Source organism: Malaclemys terrapin, chromosome 2 (assembly GCF_027887155.1).
Source record: "Malaclemys terrapin pileata isolate rMalTer1 chromosome 2, rMalTer1.hap1, whole genome shotgun sequence".
Lineage (NCBI taxonomy): Eukaryota > Metazoa > Chordata > Testudines > Emydidae > Malaclemys > Malaclemys terrapin.
The window spans coordinates 133,287,920-133,314,958 of NC_071506.1; the positions used below are offsets into that span (position 1 = coordinate 133,287,920).

At 44.8% G+C, this 27,039-nt stretch overlaps 1 protein-coding gene across 2 annotated transcripts in view; it reads right to left on the reverse strand.

Moving 5' to 3' along the window:
- LOXL2 (lysyl oxidase like 2) overlaps positions 1–27,039 on the reverse strand; it is a 96,843-nt gene that overhangs the window by 18,770 nt on the left and 51,034 nt on the right. For both annotated transcript variants that reach the window (XM_054017787.1, XM_054017786.1), the window contains 3 exons: positions 20,341–20,563; positions 11,870–12,053; positions 4,395–4,546 (listed from right to left, as the gene is read on the reverse strand). In XM_054017787.1, coding sequence (XP_053873762.1) covers positions 4,395–4,546; positions 11,870–12,053; positions 20,341–20,563 — 559 coding nt within the window. The remainder of the gene's footprint in view (positions 1–4,394; positions 4,547–11,869; positions 12,054–20,340; positions 20,564–27,039) is intronic.

A 27,039-nucleotide genomic window follows, 5' to 3' on the forward strand; every position in this document is an offset into this window, starting at 1 on the left:
CTGACAGTGGCTGCTACCGACTGAAGCAGGTGCAAGACACTGGGCAGGAGACAGTTTTAGGGTAACAGGCTCCCCAGGGAAAGTTTACTCTAAAGTCAGTTTAAGCCCTGAAACAGGAGGCTTTCTATCCCTTTCAAACTCATGTTAAGATTACTATTGTCTTGTGTTATTAGATTGGATAGTGAGTGCCTCTTGGCAGGGCCTGTCTCTCACTATGTGTTTGTACAGCACCTAGCACAATAGGGCCTAAGTGTGGGTTGGGGACTTTAGGCACGGCTATAATGGAAGTAATAAATAATGTCTCATCATGCTAAGCAGGGGCCTACACAAACTGCAGGACATGCTGGAATTATTAATATTTATTAAGCACTGAGCAGATAGGTCACAAAATAATAATAAATAAGACAGCCCCTTGCACTTTTAGAGCACTTTGCATGCCTGGATCTCAAAGCTCTTTCCTAAAAGGTGGTCTCATTAGTCCCATTTTAGAGATGGAGAAACTGAGGCATGGAGAATGGAAGCGACTGACCAAGATCACACTGCAAGTCAGAGGCACTGCTGAGAATACAACGCAGAACACCACACCCCTCCCTGTTTTCTAAACCCTAGCAGGCCCTCTAGCTTATCGATATGAAACCATTAATAAACTCAGCTTGGCCAATCTTAGCACATTTTTCAATGACATTATTATTATTTCTGTTTCCCTTCCCACCCATTCTCTTGTCCATTTAGACAGAAGCAGAAACAGTCTCATCCTAGGTGATTCTCTAGTGCCTAGCACAATACAATAGGCCAGGGGTTGGCAACGCGGCTCGCCAGGGTAAACACCCTGGCGGGCCGGGCCAGTTTATTTACCTGCTGACGCGGCAGGTTCGGCTGATCGCAGCCCCCACTGGCCGCGGTTCACCGTCCCGGGCCTATGGGGGCGGCGGGAAGTGGCGCGGGATGTGCTGACTGCGGCTTCCCGACGCCCCCATTGGCCCGGGACAGCAAACTGCGGCCAGTGGGGGCTGCAATCGGCCGAACCTGCCGCGTCAGCAGGTAAATAAACTGGCCCGGCCCGCCAGGGTGCTTACCCTGGCGAGCCGCGTGCCAAACATTGCCGACCCCTGCAATAGGCACTGCCATCATACAAACAACAAATAAAGGACATGCCCAAAACCTACGCACCACTTCTGTGCTGATGAAATCCTCAGGATAGGGCTTGAATACGGCATGTGCAGACTCTTTGCACAGGGATGAATTTCACCCACAGGGAATACTCAATGGCATTAAGTGTAGGACTTTAATATCGCCAAGGAGCAGCCTAGCAGAAATTAGGAAGCACAGCATTTGGGGAATTATTGTTATGCTGCTCAAAACATATTTTGCTCTCTGGTCTAATATAATACAGATGTTAAAATTCATGGAACAAGAGTTTAGCCAAACGATTCTGACACAATCTCCGTTCTTGCTGGCAAGAGGGATCCCGAGTCAGTGTTTGAAGGTGAATTGAAGGGCTGTGGCAAAGCACCAGTGGTTAGTATGAACCTCTGCAAGAACCCACATGATACTTCCAAATGGACCAAGCCCCCATTCATACCCCCCCAGTCTTTGCTTTTTGCTTTGTAGAACAGAAAATAATCGACACCACACTGGATTAGTAAACAGTTCGACCACAGAAGTAACCTAGTCCGACACACATCTGTATATTCTTAACTTCTAATGAGAGTTGGGGGTCCCAGGACAAACCCACACAACAGTGTCACTGCTGTGCAGACTTGTGCAGGGAGAAGGAAGGGGAACACCACCCATATGTGACAGCACTTTTGTTGTAAATGCAACTGGTGGTTTATGCCGGAGGCATTTCTGTGCTGCTCATCACCATGGTATCCGAGTGCCTCCCCCCTGAGGGAGTGGTGTGTTCTTACCCTCCTTTTATAGATGGGGAAATGAAGACAGGAAGAGGTTAACGCCCAAGTATCATAAATGGTCTCTATGTCCCCCAGTCTTTCGCTGCCCAGCTTTAGATACAGTCTCTGATTTTTAGCGGTACCAAGCACCAGTGACTTCCATCAAGTGAAATCAGGCCCCAGGTGTATAAAGCTGGGCACCCAAAAAAACCCCAGAGAGACGCAAAATTAGAGGCTGCTTTAAAAATCTGGCCCTAGGTGACCTGTGCAGGGTTACCCACGACATTTGTATTAGAGCCGAGAATGCAACCCTAATCAAGTAACTTAACCAATCAACCATCCTTCCTCTCAGTATGAAACATCTTCATATCCTGATGGAGCTTAAATGTAGTTAGCACAAGGCCGACTCGGATGCAAAACCTCAACTCTGGATGTCTGCCCCGTGAAATAAATGTGACTGTTCACTGCTCTAGCTCCCTTTTGGTCTTTCTTGAGAAAAATCTTAGTTGTTCACAGGGTGAGAGGCCCCACTATGTGGAGAGCCAACACAGGTACAACTTAAGCCCTATTTTGAAGGTTAAAGTGGGACTTAAGTGGTCCACAGACCCTGCGCCGGGCCCATTGCTGAGAGGTTCATTTCACCTTTGGCTCATTTGACACAGACACAAAGTAGCAGAACGTTCCTCCTGAGCAGGTGCAATGCCAGAATGAGACACACAAGGCTTACTTTGAGACACAGCATGTCGGGGCAGGATTTTTTTTTAGAAGGCACAATTGCCAAAACCAGTTATTTCCCCAGAATATTTTTCGGGACTGGAAAAACATAGCCCCAGGAAAACCATTTGGTTCCTCTTCCAAAAGCTATTTGATTGCAGCTCCAAAGTAACAAGTAGTTCCAGTATTTTGTCTTTCAGAAATGTGAAATACAAATATTATCTTGAGGCCAGCGATCACATGGCTTCAATCTTAACTGCATAATCTCTGACACACAGCAGCTCATTAAAGTCATAGGACGCTTTGTTTTCCCTTGAGACAACCATGCCATGTATTAGCATTTCTCGGCAAAACTTATTCTATATTTCCTCTCCTAGCCTCCAGTCTAGTTTTACAAGAACATTGTTTTAGGACATATGCCTTGTACAAAGATAGCGGGACATGAAAGATGGATTATATCCTGTGCAGGCTGATTGGAGTATTAAAGATCTATCCCGCCTCCACAAACCACTAGACTAAATGACAGTAGGTACCCCAGGTTAGAGTCTTTAAAAACTGCTTTCCCATCAACAGCTTAACGGAGGGTCATGTGTGTTGGGCTAGCAGAAGTCAAGGGTGATGGGGTTAATATTTAAGCAATAATGATTTTAGCTCTGCTTGACTTAAATCTATTGCAAAGATGGATAGGCTACTTTGTACACTGTACTTCCTTCTGTTTCAGTGAATTATAATTCTATATATTGAGTCCAGAGGAGACCAACAAAAACCATACAAGGTTTAGAAAACCTGGGCATGTTTAGTCTTGAGAAAAGAAGACTGAAGGGGGGACCTGCTAACAGTCTTCCAATATGTTAAGGGCTGTTACAAAGAGGACGGCAATCAATTGTTGTCATGTCCACTGAAGGTAAGACAAGAAGCAATGGGCTTACTCTTCAGCAAGAGAGATTTAGGTCAGATATTAGGAAAAAATGTCTAACTCTAAGGACAGTTAAGCTCTGGAACAGGCTACCCAGGGAGGTGGTGGAATCCCCTCACAGGAGGTTTCTAAGAACAGGTTGGACAAACATCTGTCAGGGATGCTCTAGGTTTACTTGGTCCTGCCTCAGTGCAAGGGGCTGGACTTGATGACCTCTCCAGGTCCCTTCCAGCTTGACATTTCTAGGATTCTGTGATATACTAGAGGCAGACAGACCTATTAAATCATCTGGGATAAAATTTTCAGAAGCATTTAAATGACATCAGCTCCCAAGTCCCATTGTCAAAAAGTGATCTAGGCACCCGTTGCCTTTCTCTGAGATGTAGGTGCCTAAGTGCCTAACGGCCAGATTTTCAAATGTATTTAGACACCTGAAGATGCAGATAAGTGCTTTTGAAAAATCTCACTGGGCACCTAGTTGCCTACTTCCAATTGAAATCAATAGGAGTTAGGCACCGAAATGCTTTTGAAAAATCCCACTAGGCACCTAGCTGCAATGTTAGGTGCCTAAATCCCTTTAAAATCTGGTCCTAAGTCACTATTGAAAATGGGACTTAAGCATTACCCCATGTCCCTCTCATTGTTAACACAGGGATTATGCCCAACTATGCATTTCATAGTTTTTTATCTGGCCTAGTTTTATGTCTCAACTGATGGGGCTTCCACCACTTCCTTTGGGTCAGTATTCCCACAAACACTTTGAGATCATAATAGGTACTCGGCTACTATAGTGAAGATGGCCATATAAGGAGAGAGAGAGAGTTACTAAACACATTGTATTCTTGTTACATCCACATAATTTGACTTCTCACCTGATTCTGGAAACCCATGGCTGGAACATTGCACCTTACAGCAGCATCTTCTTCATGGTTACAAGTCAGTGACTCTGTGTTGAACTTGCAGTCCGTGATGGATTTTTCAAACCCGGTACAGTCTATTTCATTTAGGTGAATGGGACCCATTCCTTTAAGAGAAAGAAATACAGAATGGTCATTTTCCTGACAGCCCTCTCCCTCCCCCCCGGAGAGGGAAGCTGAAATCAGTAAAAGTTTATATTATTGCAAATGATCAACATGGAATCCAGCATTCGACACACCAGCCCGAAAGGATTTCAGTTGATTTCTGCTAAGGTCATCTTGCTGCTTGTTTTTACTGTTAAGAAATTATTTCCAGTAGTCTAAGATTTTCAAATGTGCCAGAAATAAAAGAAAAGCCAAGTTTCCATTGCTCTGTAATTTACAAACTTCAGCTGGAGAAATTTTAAAAATGAGACCCAGTTTTTTGGTCCTGGTTTTATCGGACAGGAACCTGCAGTTGATCAAGCCCTGACATTTTAAGTGGGGACTGTGACAAAGTACTGTCCTTGACTCTGTGGGTCCTGCGTTTCCTGGTGGATTTTGCACTGTGACCCTTCACGTAGCCTCTCTCTCTCTCTCTACAGGCAAGGGGTCACAGCTTACTGAGCCATTTTCATCATAAGCCAACAAAGGAGGTGAGGAGAAGCAGCCCTCCCTCGCACAGTCTCTGTTGTCTCCCAGTCTCAGTGATTAATCAGGGAGGGGGAAGGGAAGCTTGGGCCCAACCTCTACTCCGGGCTCCAGCCCAGGGACCCTAAAATTAGCAGCTATGGAAGCTGACTTTGGAAATAGGACGTGTACAATTCCCTGGGCCACTTCCCCACAGCAGCCCCCACTCAATATCTCCTTCACCGTTACCTCAGGGCCTCCTTCCTTGCACCTGATATGGATTTGTACTGCTTCGTTCCTCCATCAGCGCTGCTCCCTCCTATAGCTCCTGGCACCCACACCTCACTGACTAACTGGGAGGCTTTTAACTAGTTTAAGCCAGCCCTTGATTGGCTTCAGATGTCCCAATCAATCTAGCTGTCTCCACTGCCTTCCAGAAGGATTTTAATTGGCCCCAGGTGTCTTGATTAACCTGGAGCAACTGCCATTTGGTTACCATGGTACCAGGGATTTGTTTAGCCTGGGGCTAACATACCTGTTCTTCACTACTTTACTGTAGCTATCTGGCCTTGCCCCATCACAGGACATATATACATGTGCCAGGTCAAGAAAACAAAGTATGCAGATCCTTATAAAAACTCAGCCAAACAAGTAATCTCAAATACAGGTGTGCAGCCCAAGATTCCAAGAGCACCGACATTAACAAGGATTGTGAGACTGATCTTTAATTATCATCATTTGAACTATCTCTAGGCATTTCTATAGCAGGAGTCACCATATTGTCTAGGCCTGGGGATAGGCGTATGTTCAAATTTCTCTTCTACTTGACCTGCAGAGAATACTAAAATACCCACAGGTAATCAATAGTTGATCCAATGACACTTGAAACAGTGTGGTTCCTAGCATGACAAATGACTGCACAGAGCTGCATCTTGCACCAAGTAATGCCACATCATTCTTCAGCAAGAGACAGCGGAAAAGCACGAACACACAATGCTCCCTAGTGGTTACTCTCATATCCAGGACCTGGGTTCAACAGCTGGTCAGGGATAGCGGTTTTCCCCTGCTCTTGGTGGATGGCATCAGATAATCCAGTAGGTCTTTTCCATCTCCTAGGACTTGCCCTACTGGATCAGACCTGAGATCTATGCAGTTCAGTAGTCTCTGTCTGATAGTGACCGCCAACAGGTGTCAGAACCTCGTAGTAGCAGATGTGGGATAATCTGCCCCACATATTAGGTCTCATCTTAGTCTCTGACAGATCTCTAATTCCTGTGATTGTCTATGAGAAGAGAGCGAAAAGACAAACACTTCTGAACTTTGCTATGGAGTCATCCTCTCTCTCTCTCTCTCTCTCTCTCCACAGCAGAAGCCAAACAACTGGCAGGTGGCACATTCTTCAGATGAATCATTTCAGTGTAGTCCACAGACAGCTATGCACATCTGACCCAGAGGTGTTCCAGCCACTCTTTGCTGAAGGAGTCCACCTACTGTTACTAAACACAAGTTACCTTCCCCCACCTCTTTAGTCAGCCCTTAGCCTTTGAAGTGGATGTTAAGAGGAGCAGATGTCGGAAATGGCAAGCACTCCAAAGTCATCCCTGTCTTTTAATATACGTATAACAGAACAATGGGCACAAGGCTGGTCCATTTGTAACCATCACCTTGGAAAAACTGAAGATGTCCTGTGAGCACGTACCAGCAAGTGGGCAAACCAGGGGGAGAACGGCAATGCTTGCGTCACCACTATCGACCGCCACAGTTGATTTCTGATTCCCCGTTGCTGGTTTTATTACAGTAGGACCCAACTCAAATCAGGGCCCCATTAAGCTCCACATATAACCAGTAAGAAAAAGTCCCTGCCCTGAAGAATGTGTAATCTTTAAGGACCAGACAAAGGCAATATTATCATCCTCATCTTACAGCTGGAGAATTGAGAAAGAGCAATTAAAGGACTTGCCCAAGGTCACCCAGGGAGTCTGTGGCAGGAAGAACTACAGCTCTCCTGACTCACAGTCCAATGCCTTAACCACAAGGCCATCCTTGTTTGGGCCTCATTAAAGAATAAGCTTACCCATCTCCATAGCTATTCCTTTTAACCTGAGCCTCAAAGGAAAGGGCTGACTAAGGAATGCAGAGGCGGGTAACCAGTTTACCAGCAGCGGTAGGAACTCTTTCTTGGAAAGCTCCTACCCCCACCCTTCTACTAAATTTAAGTGCTAGCCAGAAAGTAGAGGCGGGAACACCTTTGGCTCAGACGTGCATAAATTGCTGTGGTTCAACGATCCACGTGGAGGACTTGCCACCTGTTCAGACTTCTGCTGAGTCACAGCAGAGACCAGTAAAGAGGGGGTCAGTAGCAGAATCCAGAAGCATGTTTCTATTCACTGCTCCTTTCTTCTCCTCAGAGCAATCACAGGGACGAAAGATGGAAAGGGCCAATTAAATCACCTGACTTGATAGCCGAATAGTTCTCTTCCCCGACACTCAGAACTCTGTATTTCGCTGTTTCAAGAGGGCAAAGGATTAGATTTTTTAAAAAGGGAAAACAACGATGGAGGTAAAGGGGGAAATGTATTTGTGCTGGTTTTTACTACTTTATCACATTAAAATCCTTGTAATCTACATCTGCAGAAGGTGAAATTGACACAAGTGTTCTGCCCTCTGTGAAATAGCTCAAGAAGATATTACAGTTTGATCTCGTCAACAATTGCACCCATTCTGGAGTCTGAAGATTTTCGGACTGGAGGGGCTTAATGCAAATATTTCACACAGCTCTCAGTAGGATCCCCCATTTGACTGAATTTTACCCACCATGCATTGCTCCCCACTCAAGCTAACTCCCATGTCCCCAAGGTTTCTGAAGCCTTTGACCAACACTGTAGATTGGAAAACCCGGGAGCGGGGGTGGGGGTGGGGATGGGGGAGGGGTGAGGGGGGGGGGGAAATTTTGTCCAACAGAAAAACCCTTTTTCGGTGCATGTTGCAATGCCTCCAGGTGGGACTCTCTAATTAACACATGTAGTGAGCGGAACACACAGAAAACAGAGCTCTCCAGTAAGGTCCTAATTATAACGGAAATTGCAAGCCTTCCCTCCCCCTGCTTGTAATATTTGTATTGGAACTAAACGTTTCATATACGTCAGATGGTATAAGGACAACATTTATGTGTGCTGCACTTCCGAACCCTTCCCAAAGGGTGTAGTTAGTATGAGGTCCAGGGAAGGGAATGCACTTAATGTTATACCAGCTAGACTGCGTGAAGCACTAGACCACCATACAGGCTATATCATCCAAAAGGCATTTCTATCTTGAGCTCCTAAAATTCTATGACCCTACATTCCTAGCTTGCCTACAGCTCTCACTGAAGCCAATAGTCTGGCCCCAGCTTCTGCAGAAGCCAATGGAAGACTTTACAAATCAAAAAAAGAAGACTAACAATGGAAGCCAAAGAGAATGTGTCTCTATCTGTTCTGGTTTCTCTCTCATATTAAAATCCTTCTTGTGCTCTACATTTGGAGAGGGTGACACTGATGTAATAATTTTGCCCTCTGTTACAGATATCAGGGAACCTGGATGGTTTAGATCTTGCCCAAGATTGTCGGATGGATTGGGTCCTAAGTTTCTTTCCCCCTAGAAAATCTAAACACACACACACACACACACACACACACACACACACACACACACACACACACACAAAACAATAATCGAAGAGAGAGAAAAGAGGCAGGGAAAAGGAGCAGGGACCTGGCTCTTTGATTCACCTCACCCCTGCAAATTTTGTCCTTCTCTGTTAAGTCTCTTTGCTGACTCCGCATGTCAAAGACCGACCCCCTTGGCACTGGAATGTTTCCATGTTGCAGGACAGTCTGTGCTGAAAGTTGCTGATAAAATGGAAAAACAGGGCTATATTTTTTCTGGGCAAAGGAGTGACTTCGTATAGCTGCATAGGCGGTGATCCTATAAATCTGACTCACGCAAGCGGCCCCATTAAGTTTGATGGAACTACTTGTGTGAGCAAGAGGTACATTATTGGACTCCTATATACCATTCTACTATACCATACTTTTCTGGGTACTATGGATGCATGTTTTCTCCTAGGCTTTTGGAGACAGGGAGCGCTCAGAGTTAGCAGGGTTTGATGGACATGTACTTAAGGCACTGGCCTGGGACTCAGGAGAGAGATCTGGGTTCTATTCTCAGCTCTTCAGACACCCTAGGAGAGTCATTTAATCAGCCTCTCAGTTCCCATCTGTAAAATGGGGATAGCCACCCTTTGTTTGGCTTGTTTAGTTAGGTTGAGAATTCATCGAGTTTAATGCCAGAAGGCACCACCAGATCATCTAGTCTGACCTCCCCTCTATGAAATGCAGTCAAATCAGTCTCTTATCCTACTGCAATAAGCAGAGATGACTTTCTGGAGAGGAGACTTATCAAGATTTATTGATCCTAGAGAGAAATTTTGGCCAAGAAAAATTGAGCTTGGGGACTCGTGCTCAGTGTTTAAAATAAAAGGAAAGAATTTCAATGGGAATGAACAGCCACTGCTAAAAAAGTTTCCAGGTTCTGGGTGTGTAACATGAGAGAGCAGGATACTCTCCCCTACCATGTTGCAGTAACATTTTATGCATGAAGATAATGCTTCCTTATACCCACAGTCAAATACACATCGGCAGCACTCTGCGTCCTACCACCCGGCTCCTTGGCGCTTTGTTCAGTAAGGGCACATTTAAAGCTCTTCATATTCTAGCTATTTCTCATACGTGTAATTAATTTTCCCTTTCCGTCACCAAACCAAAAGTCTGGAGGAGTTTCAATTATTCATTTGGTTTTACAGTGTGACTTTTGTTTGGTGGTAGATTTCTTTAGATTTGACGCTAGCCATATGAGAGAAAGGAGTAGGGCATATAAAGGCAGGCCTGGGAAATAGTTCTCTGGATTTTGAGGTAACTAAAGCCTGGGATCTCAATCATCCCCACATGCAGGAAATCCAAACCCAGATCTGCTTCCAGACTGTACAAATAGCCCCTATAGTTACAACCACAATTGCCAACTTCCACGCGGTAAATAAGCACCCTGACTTCCACAATAAGCCAAAAATCAAGCTAATCTCATTTCAAAATAAGGCCAAAACAAGCCAATCCCTAAGAACCCCAACACTCTATGTGACTAGATTCCCCCTGGCATGCTGTCTGGGACTGTGGTGGGCCTGCTGTACACCCCTGACTCTCCCCCCCCCACCCTTGCCCCTGCTTGCCTCCCCTTACCAGGAGCCAATCAAAAATAAGAAGCAACAAGCTACAATGTGCAACAAGCTACAAGCCAAAACTAGCCAAAAAGCAACTCACAAGCCAATTAAGCCAAAAACAAGCCCAATTTCTGCCTTTTTTCCCCCACGGGTTTGGCATGTCTGGTTACAACAGGCTGAACCAAGACTCCAGATCTGAGTTTTACGGTGTTTGAAACCAGGATCCAGACCCATATTTTGCAGCTGGAGCCAATCTCTAGTAGTGAATGGCACCAGAATATTTATCCTCGTGAGTTTCTAAGAGAGATTTTTCATTCTTTAATTCTTAACAACTAGAGTAAGTAACGGCTGCAACAGCTGTCCAAGGGAATGGATAAATCCACCCTCACTAGAAGTCATTAAATGAAGACTGGGTCTCTTTCTAAATGATGTGCTCTATCTAGTTCAACCACAAGCTATTGGGCTCAATAGTCTCACTTAAATTATTCTTCCCTGCTATTTTTCTCCAGTGAAGGAAGTTACTGAGACAAACTTTGATTGCTTTCCCATGCCTGTGTCTTTTTAAAGTTAGTAGGAAACAGATAAGGAAAGGAGATAGAGAAGGCAAGAAAAGAACGCATCCATGTTTGAACACAGTTGTAGCAACTGTTATTTCAAAAGTTGTGCGGATAGGGCCTCGGAGAACAAACTTGTGCTGGTAAGGGTGGATTTGATGTTTGTGCAGATCTCTAAATATTTATGAATCAATGAAGTCAACAAAAGGTCTCTCTCCGATCATTTTGTTCCATACACCTGGGCAAACCCAAAGACATGCTGAATGATGCTGCCTGACATTTCTGAAACATGACTTTTAAGAGTCAAAATGTCACCTACAACGGAAATAAAACGGGAAAAAATGAAGTGAAAAAAGTTGCAATTCTGCTCCCCAATTCAACCAGCTTGACTGCTGAGCACTTGGAACAAGAGCTTTGTAATGGAATGGTTTTCCATCAAAAAGTCAGTTTTTTCAAAATCAAAACATTTTACGGGAATGTGTTGATTCTGATTTTTCTCATTTAATTTCAATAAGAAAATTTCCTTTTGGCTATTATATTATATTAAAATCTTAACTATAATACATATTATATAACTGTAACAAACAATTTATATTGTATTAAATAATTTGATATATGTAGCTATGACAAATATGTATATTATATTCAAAGTTCAAAAAGTCAAAGGAAATGTTTCTACCTTATCAAAATACAATTATTTGACCAAATCATTTTTTTTTTAAGTGAATTTTCATTCTGTGGGAAATTTCAGCTTTTTGTTCTGGTTCAGAAGGAATTTTTTATTATTTCTTGCCGAATGAAAATCCCAGTTTTCGACCAGCTCTTCCTGCAACTCAGTGACTTCCAATGACTCATACTAATGATTTAAATGGGAATTGTGGGCCTCAGGATCTGGCCCATAACATTACTGAAGTTCAAAAGACAGCTGAATTTCTCTTTCCTGTTCATCTAATTTCACATCCCTTGGGAGTTCTCTGAAGGCGGTCAGAGCTGATGGTCCATTACGTTCTCATTACCTTGTCCAAGCCTTGCGCCTGTTATAGCCTCCTGGGCGCTCCCGAAACCCAGCTCTCTGCAGACCACACTGGCCGAAATCAGGTTCCATCGGTCGTCGCAAACAGTTCCCCATTCCCCATTCTTCAGCACTTCCACTCTGCCTTCTCCAATCTTGGCCCCGCCTTTCAGCCTGACCAACGGCTGCTGTAATGCAAAAACCCAGGTGCAACGTCACTCTTTATGAATGAAACTGGCAAAAGTAGCAATTATTTACAATTCAAACTTTTGGCCTTGGTATAGCCATGCTGCTTACCAACTTGCTAATAAACTTGACCGCCTGGGCCCAGATTTCCAGAAGCGACCGACATGAGAACCTTAATGGGACTTGATTTTCATACAATATACACAAAAGCTGAGGCACACGCAATCACTGGTCACTTCTGAAAATATGGAGCACTAGCCTAATGAGCCCCTAATAACAGAACTGCTGTAACAGGAGCAACAAGAATGATTAAAGGTCTTGAGAACATGACCTATGAAGGAAGGCTGAAACAATTGGGTTTGTTTAGTTTGGAAAAGAGAAGACAGAGGGGACATGATAGCAGTTTTCAGGTATCTAAAAGGGGGTCATAAGGAGGAGGGAGAAAACTTGTTCACCTTAGCCTCTAAGGATACAACAAGAAGCAATGGGCTTAAACTGGAGCAAGAGAGGTTTAGGTTGGACATTAGGAAAAAGTTCCTAACTGTCAGGGTGGTTAAACACTGGAATAAATTGTTTAGGGAGGTTGTGGAATCTCCATCTCTGGAGATATTTAAGAGTAGGTTAGATACATGTCTATCAGGAATGGTCTAAACAGTATTTGGTCCTGCCATGAGGTCAGGGGACTGGACTCGATGACCTCTCGAGGTCCCTTCCAGTCCTAGAATCTATAAAAAACAGGACTTCTCTCTGGATTCCCACTACAGTTCCTCTTATAAAAAAAAAAAAAAAAAAAAAGATACCATTCCAGATGGGCAGTCTACAGCAGGCAGCTGTCCAGGACTGCCAGGCATAAGGAGACCCTGTGTGGTTACACTTACTCCAAGAGGGAGATGGTGGAAGGGAGGGGGGAGAGAAGTCTCCTTAAATGTATATTTTCATGCCTCAGGAAAGGACTGGTTCCAAGAAATGGCTAAGGTTCATGATGCACACGTGTGGTTCTCCTCTTCCATAGTCCTAGTTCATGCATAGGGATGGGGAATACAATAGGGTGGAAGATGTGCTAGAATCTTATTCTCTGCTGTTCTGGTGCATGGGTTTGGGAGCAAAGAGGGCATAGGCACAAGCCACCCTAGGCACAAACAGTTGGGAGACAGGATGCTGTTATAGCATACAGGAACAGGCCTGGTGGCTCACAAACCAACCCTCACACCACGTCCCCAAGAGGGTAGAGTCAGAGGCTTGGGACCAGTGTCTATTCCCCCAGCCGGCTAGCATGCTGGTTAGCCACAGCAGTGTGTGCACGAGCACGTTGCAGTTGCCCAGAAGTAAGGTTGCCAATTTTGGTTTGGACATATTCCTGGAAGTTTCATCACATGACATCATCTTTAACTTAAGATTCATCTTTGTCCTGGAGGCTCCAGGACAATCCTGGAGGCTTGGCTGCCTTCCCCAGAGGAATGGCAAAGAATATCAGCCAGACAGTGAATGGGCAGCCAGCATTCCTGTGGCAGTGGGTGCACCGGGAGCAGCCCATCCTGTGCCAGCCAAGGCAGGATTTGGCCTGTGTGCTGCAGACATAAGGGGAGTCAGAGTGAAATGAAAAACACATTCCTCAACTATACTCAGAGACAATAAACTGGTGCTGCTTCACTGAAGTCAATGGAGCTTCAGCAATTTACACCAGAGGAGGATTTGGTCCGGTGATCCTATTTGGATAAGAACATGGGGCCCCAAATCTCAGCGTGAACATCAGCTTTCATAAGATCTGTAAAAAATGTGTTAAACAAACCAAATACCATTGCATCATCCAAGTACACTGTGTCCATGCTTTCCCATAAATCTGAGGAAATTGTCCCTTCCAAAAAGCTACAGATTAAGTAACTATTAATAGTGGAATAAATGCAGCCTTTTCACAAGTTGCATGGTAACATCCGCAGCCTCAGAAACAACTCTGACATTATCATCAAAGGGGCTGACAAAGGAGGTGCTGTAGTCATAATGAACAGGTCGGATTATGAACAGGAGGCTGCCAGGCAACTCTCCAAGACCACATTCTACAGGCCACTATACTCTGATCCCACTGAGGAATACCAAAAGAAACTATACCATCTGCTCAAGAAATTCCCAGCTGCACTACGGGAACAAATCTACATGGACATACCCCCAGAACCCCGACCCGGGGTATTCTGTTACCCAAGATCCATAAACCCGGAAACCCTGGACGCCCCATCATCTCAGGCATTGGCACTCTTACAGCAGGATTATCTGGCTATTTGGACTCTCTCCTCAGACCCTATGCTACCAGCACTCCCAGCTATCTTCGAGACACCACCGAGTTCCTGAGGAAACTACAATGTATTGGTGTTCTTCCTGAAAACACCATCCTGGCCACCATGGATGTAGAAGCACTTTACACCAATATTCCACATGAGGATGGACTGCAAGCTGTCAGGAACAGTATCCCTGATGAGGCCACAGCACATCTGGTGGCTGAGCTTTGTGACTTTGTCCTCACCCACAACCACTTCAGATTTGGGGACAACTTATACCTTCAAGTCAGTGGCACTGCTATGGGTACCCGCATGGCCGCACAGTATGCCAACATTTTTATGGCTGACTTAGAACAACGCTTCCTCAGCTCTCGTCCCCTAGTGCCCCTCCTCTACTTGCGCTACATTGATGACATCTTCATCATATGGACCCACAAGAAGGAGGCCCTTGAAGAATTCCACCTGGACTTCAACAATTTCCACCCCACCATCAGCCTCAGCCTGGACCAGTCCACACAAGAGATCCACTTCCTGGACACTACAGTACAAATAAGTGATGGTCACATAATCACCACCCTATACCGGAAACCTACTGACCGCTATACGTACCTACATGCCTCCAGCTTCCATCCAAGACACATCACACAATCCATTGTCTACAGTCAAGCCCTAAGATACAACCGAATTTGCTCCAACCTCTCAGACAGAGAAACACCTACAAGATCTTTATCAAGCATTCTTAAAACTACAATACCCACCTGGGGAAGTGAGGAAACAGATTGACAGAGCAAGACAGGTACCCAGAAATCACCTACTACAGGACAGGCCCAACAAGGACAACAACAGAACACCACTGGCCATCACATACAGCCCCCAGCTAAAACCTCTCCAGCGCATTATCCACGATCTACAAGCTATCCTGAAAAATGATCCCTCACTCTCACAGACCTTGGGAGGCAGGCCAGTCCTCGCTTACAGACAACCCTCCAACCTGAAGCAAACACTCACCAGCAACTACACACCACACCACAGAAACACCAACCCAGGAACCAATCCCTGTAGCAAACCTCGTTGCCTACTCTGTCCCCATATCTACTCTGGCAACACCATCAGAGGACCCAACCACATCAGCCACACCATCAAGGGCTCATTCACCTGCACATCTACTAATGTTATATATGCCATCATGTGCCAGCAATGCCCCTCTGCCATGTACATTGGCCAAACCGGACAGTCCCTCCGCAAAAGAATAAATGGACACAAATCGGACATCAGGAATGGTAACATACAAAAGCCAGTAAGTGAACACTTCAATCTCCCTGGTCATTCTATTACAGATTTAAAAGTCACTATCATTGAATAAAAAAACTTCAGAAACAGACTTCAAAGAGAAACAGCAGAACTAAAATTCATTTGCAAATTTAACACCATTAATCTGGGCTTGAATAGGGACTGGGAGTGGCTGGCTCATTACAGAAGCAGCTTTTCCTCTCCTGGAATTGACATCTCATCTATTATTGGGAGTGGACTACATCCACCCTGATTGAATTGGCCCTGTCAACACTGGTTCTCCACTTGCGAAGTAACTCCCTGCTCTCCATGTGTCCGTATATAATGCCTGCATCTGTAACTTTCATTCTATGCATCTGAAGAAGTGAGGTTTTTACCCACGAAAGCTTATGCCCAAATAAATCTGGTAGTCTTTAAGGTGCCACCAGACTCCTTGTTGTTTTTGTAGATACAGACTAACACGGCTACCCCCTGATACATGGTAACATGCTGTCCCAGAACACTGACTCCAGCTGATTATACCTTAAAACTATGCTGGGTCTTATCCTTCAATCCTTATGAGCCCTGATCCTGCCCGCACTGAGGCTGATGGGAGTTTTGCCCTAGGATCTCGACCGAAGAGAATCATTTATTCTTTTAATCACACAGAAGAATGCTGAAGGTGCCTTTTGAGATAGTTGTAATTATATGTTTACTTGCTGTATGTTATTCAGTCACTAGAGGTCTCTGCTGTTCCAGACAGGTGAAAATCAGGCGAGACAAAGCTGGAGCTCAAGCTAAGTAGAAGCCTGTTTGTCTGTAGATGTAATTGTTTCTTTAATAAATGCCGCCTGTTTAAAACAGACTATGATTAGCACAAGAATCTCATGTTCAGAAAAAGGTTATAAAACTCTACCAATAGCACTTCACAGGGATGTTGTGAGGCTCGATTGATTAGGTCTCCAAAGTGCTTTGAGATTCCCCAGTTGAAGAGCTGTATTTTAAAGTAAATGATAATATAGAAACCCACAGTAGCTCACCTGCCTCACACTTACAGAAGGAAAAAAATATCACAATTCCCCAAGAATACATTTGCTTTGAGTCCCTGCAATCTCATGAAAACAGACCATCTGTTCCATACAGTAGCACCAGAGGCATTCCACCACTGTCTGGTGGGTGTCTCAGTAACCAGTTATGTTGCTGAGGTTTAAGGACACAGAAATATTTAACTCAACAGAAGATAACACCCAATATAATTATAGCATGCAGTGCAAAAGACATGTCTGCAATCCTGAACTGAGGTTAAATAAAAGCCAGTAAAAGCTGCCCAAGACAGCACAACATCAGTCAAATACCTTTGGCTTTGAAACTGTAACTGCACGTCAACATACAGACATCACACCATAGCCATGATTACATAGCACTTATATTACTGAAGAATTACCATATACAGTTAAATGCCAAGGAAAGAGAAGAATGGTCTTGTGGTTAAGACACTAGACTGGGAGTCAGGAGATCTAGGTATTATTCCTGGCTCTGCCACAGACTCCCTGTGTGACTTTGGGTAAGCCTGTGCCTCAGTTTCCCCATCTGCAAAATGAGAATTAATAATACTTCCCTATTCACAGGGGAGTTCTGAAAAGAACTGGTCATGTTTGAGGTGCACAGATACTGCGGTAATGGCACCCAGTCAGAACCATTTTCACAGTTCTGATGACACTTTTCACTGAAGTCTAAATGAAAACCAGGTTGTTTGTTTGTGACGCTGAATACATTAAAGATTATGAGGCGCTCACATACCAGGGTAATGACACAGAAAGTACCTTGGTTAGTTTTTTGACCTGCTGTAGAGCTGGTGGTAATATTTTATTTTTTTAAATTCCAACAAACACACACTTTTCATCAAAATTTCAAATTTTGATTAAAAAAAGGGATGACACTCATGAAAACAACATCCCATTTTTCAATTCACCCTATGAGCTAGGGATGCAGGAGACAGAATGAGACTGGGAATGGGATATGGAGTCTTTTATGGCTGGGTTGCTGGTTCAAATCCAGACCAGGATAGATTTAAAATTTTATTTTTAAACTCAGCACTGGGAGGATTAAAACCTTTTCCAACTCTGCCCATTACCTTCCAAGTAGAGAGATAAGCAGCTGGGGTTGCAGCTGGAGAATGCACTACTGCTTTGGAGAGCCGGCCATAAATAAGTGAACAGTACATGATTTGACTGAGGCTTGAGACCAAAGAACCTCCAGTGTTTAAAATTGGAGGTACATACAGTCCTCCAGGCTGGGCTCAGCTGAAGGACATCCAGAGCCTACATGAATGCTTAAAGAATTAATTGGTGATTTGAACAGCTCAGAAGCGTAGTCATGGTTTACAGATCCTTTAATCTCTGAGGCCCAGATCCTGTAAACACTTGACCACACATGTGAATAACTTCAGGCCTGTGAATTATCAATGGCCCAACCGAGATCAAGGCCCTGTTGTTGCAGGCCCTGAACAGACACATAGTAAGAGACATTCCCTTCTTTACAGGCCGTATGATCTAAGCAGACAAGATGGATGAAGGGTGGGAGAGAAACAGAAGCACAGAGAGGGGAAGTAACCTGCCAAAGGTTACAGTAAGTCAGTGGCAGAGATGGGAACTGAATCCACGTCTCCTGACACCCATTTTAGTGACCTATTGACTAGGCCACGCTGTTTTATGTAGAAAACCCAGACTCGGGTCACTAGCTTGAATCTATCACAGCTTAGTAGTGACCAAATGCCTTTCCCACCTCATGACTCTTTGGTGACCTTTGTGAAGCAAGTTTTGTCTTTGTCCTGGTGTCCACCTCACCAAACCCACCACTCTACTCACTGTCCTACTTGTCGGCAGCCTCAGCAGAGAGGCCAAAAAGAGTGACTGGAGTTCTATCCCCAGGGCCCACTCTCCTGGCTCCAGGTGAGACAGGTTGGCAGGGCATCATGCTACCTGTGCTGAGCCTCTCCGGGGTGGGGATGGGTGTAAATCACAAATCTCCATTCTCCAGGGGTGGGGTCAATTTGACATTTCCCCAACACTAAATCCCCTTAAAATCCAAACAAGCCCTCGTGCTAGGATCTTCTGTCACTCAACGGTATTTGTCAGTAGAAGATAATCCAATATCTTGGCTATTTTGTATCTACAATATCTATAGGGAGAGACTAACCAGCAGAGTCTAAGTAACTGCGAACCAGCAAGCCCAGCATCAGCCAGGCAATTGTTCAACTGGCTTCAGCGGAACAACTCAAAACGAAGCTGTGATATATGTATTTTCTTCCTACTTGCTTATTGCCTTGCCAACTTCGGCGCTAAACGAATCCCACAACATCTTGAGCCAAGCATCCCGAGTTAGAACAGCAGGGAGGTTGGAGGATGGATGCCCAACGCAATCTATGTGCTGGGACGCTCATTGTCAAGAGAACTCTGCTGGTGGAGGGGAAGGGAATTAAGAACCACAAGGCAGGTGGTTTTGTTTTTAAGGCATTGGGAGTGGGACTCAGCGGGTTTGGGTTCCATTTCTACATCTGCCACGGACGCCATCAGGGAAATGGCTTAGACACGGCTGCACTGCAATCCCAGGGTTTGATTGCAGCTTGTGTAGGCATAATGAGCTAGCAGTGCGGGTGAGTGATTCAAATAATTACCCAGGATTCTAGGTGGGCTTATACAGCCTGCGCTGCCATAGCTTCACTGTTCTGATCTAGCTAGATTAAAGCTAGCTTGGATATATCTACACAAGCTGCAATCACTCACAGTTATTGCAGCGTAGACATACCCTCAGTCTCACTGCGCCTCAGTTCCAAGTCTTCTCCCATCCTTTGACTGTCTTGTCTATTTTGATCCTGCAACTAGCTCCATGCGGAGCCAGGCGGAAATCAATAGAGGAGTACCTATGCAGAACAATTTACAGACTGGAGCTTTCAATTGTAAGCTACCCTAAAGCAGGGTTCTTTTATTATGTGTACGTACAGCGCCTAGCACAATGCAGTCCTGATATGGGGAGGGGCCTCAAAACACTATTATAGTGCAAGTGACAACTAATAAATAATTATTATTAGAAATGTTCAAAAACAGGAAATAAATTACATCTCCCCCAAAAAACTATTTTTTTTTCCTGGTCAGAATTGCATAGGAATTCAAAAACATTCTGACCAGTGCTATAGTTGGCTGAAAAACAAGGACAAAGTTGTCAAATCTCCTCCCTCCCTCTCCCCCCAACTTTGTTGTTTTAATTTTTGGCTGAAATTTGAAACTGATTAAATTTGTCATGGAGATTTCAAAACTCAAACTAATTTCATCCAGCTCTAACACCACCACAAATTATCCTGAATGCATGCAGCGTAATTTACCGTCAGTCACATACAAGCATTTTTGTCCTAACACAGTACAGCCCTGATCCTGCAAAGATTTACTCATATGCTTAAACTTTACTCACTGTGAACAGCTCCACTAAGTGGATAGACCACTCAGTAGATAAAGCTATGCCTATGGGTGAGTCTTTACAGGATTGGAGCCTGTCTTGTGTTAGGATAAAACTGTTTCTAATGGTAAACTACACTGCATTCATTCAGAATAATTTGTCTTATTGGAGCTGGATGAAATTAGTTTGATGTTTGAAGTTTCCACATCTCCGATGGCTGATCATATTTATGCAGTTTAAACACACACCCATAACATTAAAGTTCTCTCTAGTGGGATGGCTGGAGCTGTCTCCTTACCTCCTGCCTAAAGGCTTTTCGGAAGCCATTGTTGCTGCTGGGAGCAAAGGCACGCCCAGGGATGCAGCTCACCACGGCAGGCATCCCGTTTTCACAGGTGATATTCTTCTCGGCATCCACGCTGAGATGGTTGCCCAGTTTGCAGCTGGAGATATGAGCTTCCTTGCCAGTGCAGTCCATGGAGTAAGCCCAATAATTGTGCTTCCTCTTGCTGGCAAACATCCTGAAAGAAAAAGGAAATCAGACAGCTAGTGAAATCATTCAAAACCACTCAAAGGAAATCATTCTCTGCACCGCCAGCCTGTGGAACTCCCTGCCACAAGAAGTTGTTGAGACAAATACTGCAGCTGAACTTTAAAAGAACCCTGGATTAACTGAAGACTACTGCTAAATTTCTAGCAAATGGATTAGTACAGAAATTTTCCTATCTTTCCCATATCTCATCTGCTTCCTGAAGCTGGACAGGGAAGCTAGAGCAGGGTGATACAGGCTTTATCTACACTCAGAAGTTGCACTGGTTTAACTAAATTTAAAAAGAATTAATTTAATCAAGTTAAGATTGACTGGCCACAGATCCATTTCCTTGTGTAATCACCCTTTGTTTAGTTTGTTACCAAGGACTGATCTCAGGTCTGAAGTTCAGACCTCTACTACTCGAGTGAAAGGACTAAGTCCATGAGCAGGGAGCAGTAGCAGGAGACTATCCTCTCTCTGGATCAGCCACCCAAAGGGACACAGACACACTTGTGCAATTCTACTTGCACCACACGCTGCACAGGCATAAACTGACACTTTGCACAAAATGCAGGGATTTTGGGGAGGGGGGGGTTCGGGCATATGCAAACTGGTGCAGAGCAAATAAAGCTGGTGCATTGTTGCAGGCCCCATGAAAATGTAGCCCTTGACATAGTTGTTATCCCAGTAAACTAGCCGGGGGAAAGATGGCAAACTGGAGATAAAGCAAGGGCTCTCCAACACTTCTCAGAGCTGCAGTGTTAACAGCCTCGAGCCTAAGGAGAGCTTCCGAGAGCAACTCTCCTTACGACACGTTTACAGCAGAGGAGATTGGCAGGAGATTCCACATCTTACTCCCAAACTGGATCGCTCAGTGGGAATGACTCCAGTTACTGGGGAGTGGAGGAGAGATAAGCGCATGGGAAAAAAAAACAAAACCGAAACCTGTTCAACTTCCTCCCGACCAAAAACACAAAGGCTGTCTTATGGCTGCATCTGAGCTAAAATGGTTGGTTGGAATGAATGGACATCTACCACCACCGGAAGGGAGATTCTGCAAATTAAGTTAATCAAAATCCAAAGGAGCCAACACACAACTGTAATCCAGAAGTGTCTTTACAAGAGCCCACATGTGCCACTATTCCGGAGTGAGTAGCAAAGGAGTGACAGTGATCCGAAAGGTAGCTAGGAGAGTGTAATTAAGGTGGACAAAGCGCTGAGAAATGAAGCTAAGAATTTGATTAATTGTAGCATTGATAAAGGAAAGCCAAAATGGGGGGAGGGCAGCTGAACAGTTCAGGGACCCCCCCCCACACACACACACACACAGACAGACTTTTCCCGCTAACTAGGTTGTTGGTGTCAATCCAACCTAGATCGGAAGCGACTGAAAGTTGTTCCCATCTGATGACCATTCAGAGGGGCCATGTGAAATAGGATCTCAGTCCGCTTCCCAGTGGGCAGCTCTCCAAAAGGACAGAATCCACCATTCAACAGTTGGTTCTAATGGCCCATCCTTGCTGTCAGTCTCAGCAGTGGTGTCTAGGCTGCAATGGCTCCTGGATATGGAGCTGTAACCTTCCTAGAGCTGGATCCTTCCATCATCATGGAGCTGTGCAGGGGAAGCTTGTCTGTCTTGTACATAAAGGCCTCCAAGGCTGTCAAACCAAAAATAAAACCTTCCCCCACCACTAAATTTACCCACAAAACCAATAGACAATTAATTTAAAAGTCAAACGGATAGAAACCCAGGACAAAACTCAGTCAAGCTTTGTTTGGTTTTCAGAGGCGGGGTGATGGCAAAACTTTGAAATTTCATTGAAATTACAAAAATTAAACCACCTTTCAAACAGCTCTATTCCACCATCCATCCCCACCCCCAACTAAGTCTCCCTGGCACAAGTTTAAAAGGGAGTCACCAGCTAGCGCGCAAAAGTAACAAAGTCAACATCCCGTTTAGAAAGAAACACGCACAGCAGGCAAATAAGGAAACCCAGCTGATGGGTTTGGGCCAGCCATTTCTTAACAGGAACATCCAGTTCCACTTTTGACTGAAGCCTGGGATTGAAAGGCAGCGAGAACTGGGTGCCTAACTCCTTTAGGGGTCTGAAAATCCCAGCAGAAGTGACCCCAAAGTTAATAACTGATCACTTTGGAATACAAACAAGGGGCCAGATTCTGCTGTCAGTCATACCAGGGTAAAATTAATAAAATTGACTTCAGTGAACATTGACATTACTCCGGATTTACATCAGTGTAATGGAGATCAGAATCTGGCCCTACATTGAGACATTTATACTCATGAGAGCTGGCTGTTCGGGATTCAGTTTTTTTGTTCATTAGAAAAATACAAGCATTACAAGCATTTTCACTGGAAACCCTTGACCCGCCATACACACGCCAAGAGTTACATGAATTTTGCAAGCAGACAAGTAACATGGGTCTGCCTTATAATAGCAAATGAAGGGCTGTCTTTTTATAGCAAATGATCTCATCCCAAGGAATTTCTTGAGGTATTTACATCTGGCTGGCATTAATAGCCTTTGGTAAACTGGTTGTTAATACCCAGGAAATGCCCTGGGCCTGTTGTCAGCTCACCTCCCTTGACAGATTCTGGATTTTCAAAGGTTGTAGACTACAGTTTACTTTACAGTTCCCTAGGCTACCCAGTAGATTATTGAAGACTTTCTGGCACTGATGATACAGAAAGGAGCCTATCCAAACCTCACTGACTCTGGCGTAAATCAGGAGTAACTCTACCAAAGCCAAAGGGATATGAATAAAGACTCAGGTCCTGAGAGTTTAAGAGAGAGAATCAACTGAGTGTTTTATAATGGGTCGTTAAAAACTGATCTTCACCATCCATTGAACTGTCCCTCTATCCGCTTTAATGGAAACAACACAAAAGCCCCATCATCAGTCTGAGGGAAGGTTCAAGATTCAGCTAAGAGCAGCCCTGCTTTGGTAGGAATGGTGTGAGTGGGGCCAGAGGCCACATAAACGGCTTTCATAGAGAAGAGCATAAACCAGTGGCTACAGCCAGCCAAAAGTCACTGGGGAAAATTCCTTCATGGTATAATGAACTGAAGCAATGATTTTGGCCACCTGCTGTAGGTGAGCATGGAGCATCATCGGGAATTTAGGGGGAGCTAATCCTGTCCTTCGATGGATTAACAGGGGGGAAAAAAAAATCAAATACTCTCCCCTCTGATTCAGTGGGCCTGAGACACCAGTTTCTGGCTCTGCTGAAAGACAGCATCTCTACCCCGATTAACTTTCCCCCTGGGGCAGGCATCTGCACAAGTTAGCAAGCATCCTTTCTCCAGCCTCGTGCAGCAGGGCAGAGGAGCTGCCAGATTTCTTGTCTTCTGCCCACTGGGAATCTTGCTTTCCCAGTAAAAACCTGCAGAGATTTGTTCTCCAGACAGGGCGCAATGCATTGCCCCATAAATTCAAACACAGATGTATGATCTTATGATTTTAAGGTTGAGGGCAGCTCTCAGCCATAGATGAGAAAGGAATGGTTTGATGTGAATACAGGTCAGAAAGCCAGGAACTCCAGAGTTCTATTCCCAGCTCTTATACTCTCTTGACCATCTTGGACTGAGCTCCTGCTCACTCCAGTGAGAGTTGCAGAGGTTCAGGATATCCGACCATAAACCTATCTTCCCTCAATTTGCCCATCTGTAAAATGGAACTAATACTGCTCCCCTTCCACCATGGGAACTGGGGTTTGGGAGATGAATTTATGAAAGCTCTTAAATAAACAGCTTTGAAGGAGCAACGGGAGCATGGAAAATTCACTGAGATTTGTTTTGTTTCTTAACAGAAATTGTGCCATCAAATGGAGAAGCTAAGTTATATTGAGGGACAAAACTTTGGCAGCAAGAGGATGATGAGCTAAGTTGTTTTCTTTCAAGCAGGATCCATCTGCAAATTATTTCACCTCCCACCCCCATGGTGCAGAAGCAAAGCTGAATTTCTGCTAGCTCAGCCTGCCAAGCTGCAGTTAGCAGGAAAGGGGATGACTGTGGGTCTGGAAGGGGGTGTTCACAACCCCTAACCTGCAGCATCATGAAGCCGGTTTAGGAACCGGATCTGAAATCTGGTTACCCAGCTGTAGGATACAGTGTGAAAGGTTCCACTCGCAGGAAAAGGCTATTTACAAATTATGCCGTGCGAAGCCTGAGAAAAACGTTACAGGGCTTGATACTCATGTGGGAAAGAGGCTCATTCCACGTGACCAGGGAGGGATGAAATCTTTCCTTCCTCAAACCACTATTCAATAGGACTAGACAGTGGGCGGAATAAGGTACAGAATGGAGGATGAGCCCTGGATTTGCAGGCTATGACAGATGACCTGGATTCCTGAGAAGGACTTTAGAGTGACCGAAGCAGAGACTACCACTGAAGACACCAGCCCTGATTTTACACAAGCCTATGGGGCAGGACCCTTGGAATTTTACTTAGTCCTGGCAGGCCACTATTCAATACAGCTTTGCCCTAATAAGGAGTCTTAATGCATTAAATGCAGGGTTCCAGTAACTTTGGGCACACACGCAATGCCACAGGAAGGGAAACAATTCTTTTAGAGGTGACAATCCAATAAAGTCTGATAGATCTGTACTTAGGAAAGTACAAACACAATTCAAACTCTGCTCCCTTTGGCACAATCACACCCCAGGCTGTTCCAACACTGTGGAAAATATTCAACACATTTTCCAAATATCTTTATTTGGGTATCAACAGCTCAGATATCAGTTCTCCCTTTTACCTGTAGCTGGGCCTGGCACATAGATACAAGGGGGAGACTGCAGGGGAATAGGCACCAGGTTCTCTGCCACTGACTTACTGTGTGACTTTAGAAAAGTCACTTAGAGGCTGGTATTTAGAGTATCCACAACTCAGACTGTGGTCCCAGGGAGCTGCACATCCCCAGTGCCTCTGAAAATCAGGCTCAATCTCAGTGCCTTATTTTGCTCCCATCTGTAACATTGGGTTAATAATGCTGTATTATTTATTTTTATATGCACTAGAAATATGCAAAAATCCCTGATCTGAATATCCTAATCCCCCCCCCACACACACACCGTGTACTGATTAAATATATATCTGTACACACAGAACATACTTTATCTCATCCATAACTATGCACCTGAACACATCCTACACACACATGCACAAGATTCAGCTTACAATGCTTAAAGGTAAATAACCCAATCCTTAATAGAGAACAGAAGGAAAGATACTGCATGTACCTAGAAACATGACTCCCACCTCAGATAGACCAAAGGCATCTTGGTGGATATGATGCACACAGAATCATAGAAAGATAGGGCTGAAAGGGACCTCAAGAGGTCATCTAGTCCAGTGGTTCTCAAACTGCGGGTCGGGACCTCAAAGTGGGTTGCAACCCTGTTTTAATGGGGGCTCCAAGGCTGGCGTTAGACTGGCTGGAGCCGGGGCCAAAGCCGAAGTCCGAGCCCCACGCCTGGGATTGAAGTCAAAGCCCGAGCTTCACCTCCCAGGGCCAAACCCTGAGCCCCACCACCGAGGGGCCAGGCTTCAGCTTCAGCCCTGGTGGAGGGGCTCAGATTACAAGCCTGCTACCCGGGGATGAAGCCCTTGGGCTTTGGTTTTGGTCCCCCACCCAGGGTGGCAGGGCTCGGGTGGGCTCAGGCTTCAGTCCCCGCTCCTGGGGTCGTGTAGTAATTTTTGTTGTCAGAAGGGAATCGCGGTGCAACGAAGTTTGAGAACCGCTGCTCTAAGTCCATCCCCCTGTGCTGAGGAGGCATTAAGTATACCTAGCCCATCCCTGACAGGTGCTTGTCTAACCCGTTCTTAAAAACCTCCAATGATGGGGATTCCACACGCTCCCTAGGTAACCTGTTCCAGTGCTTAACTATCCTTTAGTTAGGAAAAACTTTCCAATATCTAGCCTAAATCTCCCTGGAACATGCATTATCATGGGCTGAAGGAAAGTTACCAAGCCATCATTTAGTAAGTACAGTTGCTTCCAACCATTAAAATGATACCATCCTTCTTGGAAACACCTCTAAGTGCCGAGCAGGAAGGATCTGCTTTGTCTTATTAGAGCGAATTGATTATGTGGTTCTGATGTGCAGTGCAGGAGCACAACAGTATCTCTTTAGCTCAGGAGAAAAAACAGGCATGGATGGAAACATGTGTTCCCCTACTCCAATAGTCCAGAACAAAACACGAGACTGCCTGGTAGCAATTACGACTTCCCCACTTGTATCCCTTAGACGCCGGAAAACAAAGCTCTAGTTTGGGTGTTTTATTTGTGCTGCTTTACAGTATTCTACCCTCAGGACCTTTTCAACCGATTGTCTTCATCTTACTAATGAGAAACATGAAGCGCAGCCTGTCAGCTCCAACAGGAACCTAGAGAAACAGCCCGCCTGTGAGCTAAAGGAACAAGCGAAAAAACGACAACTATTGCTT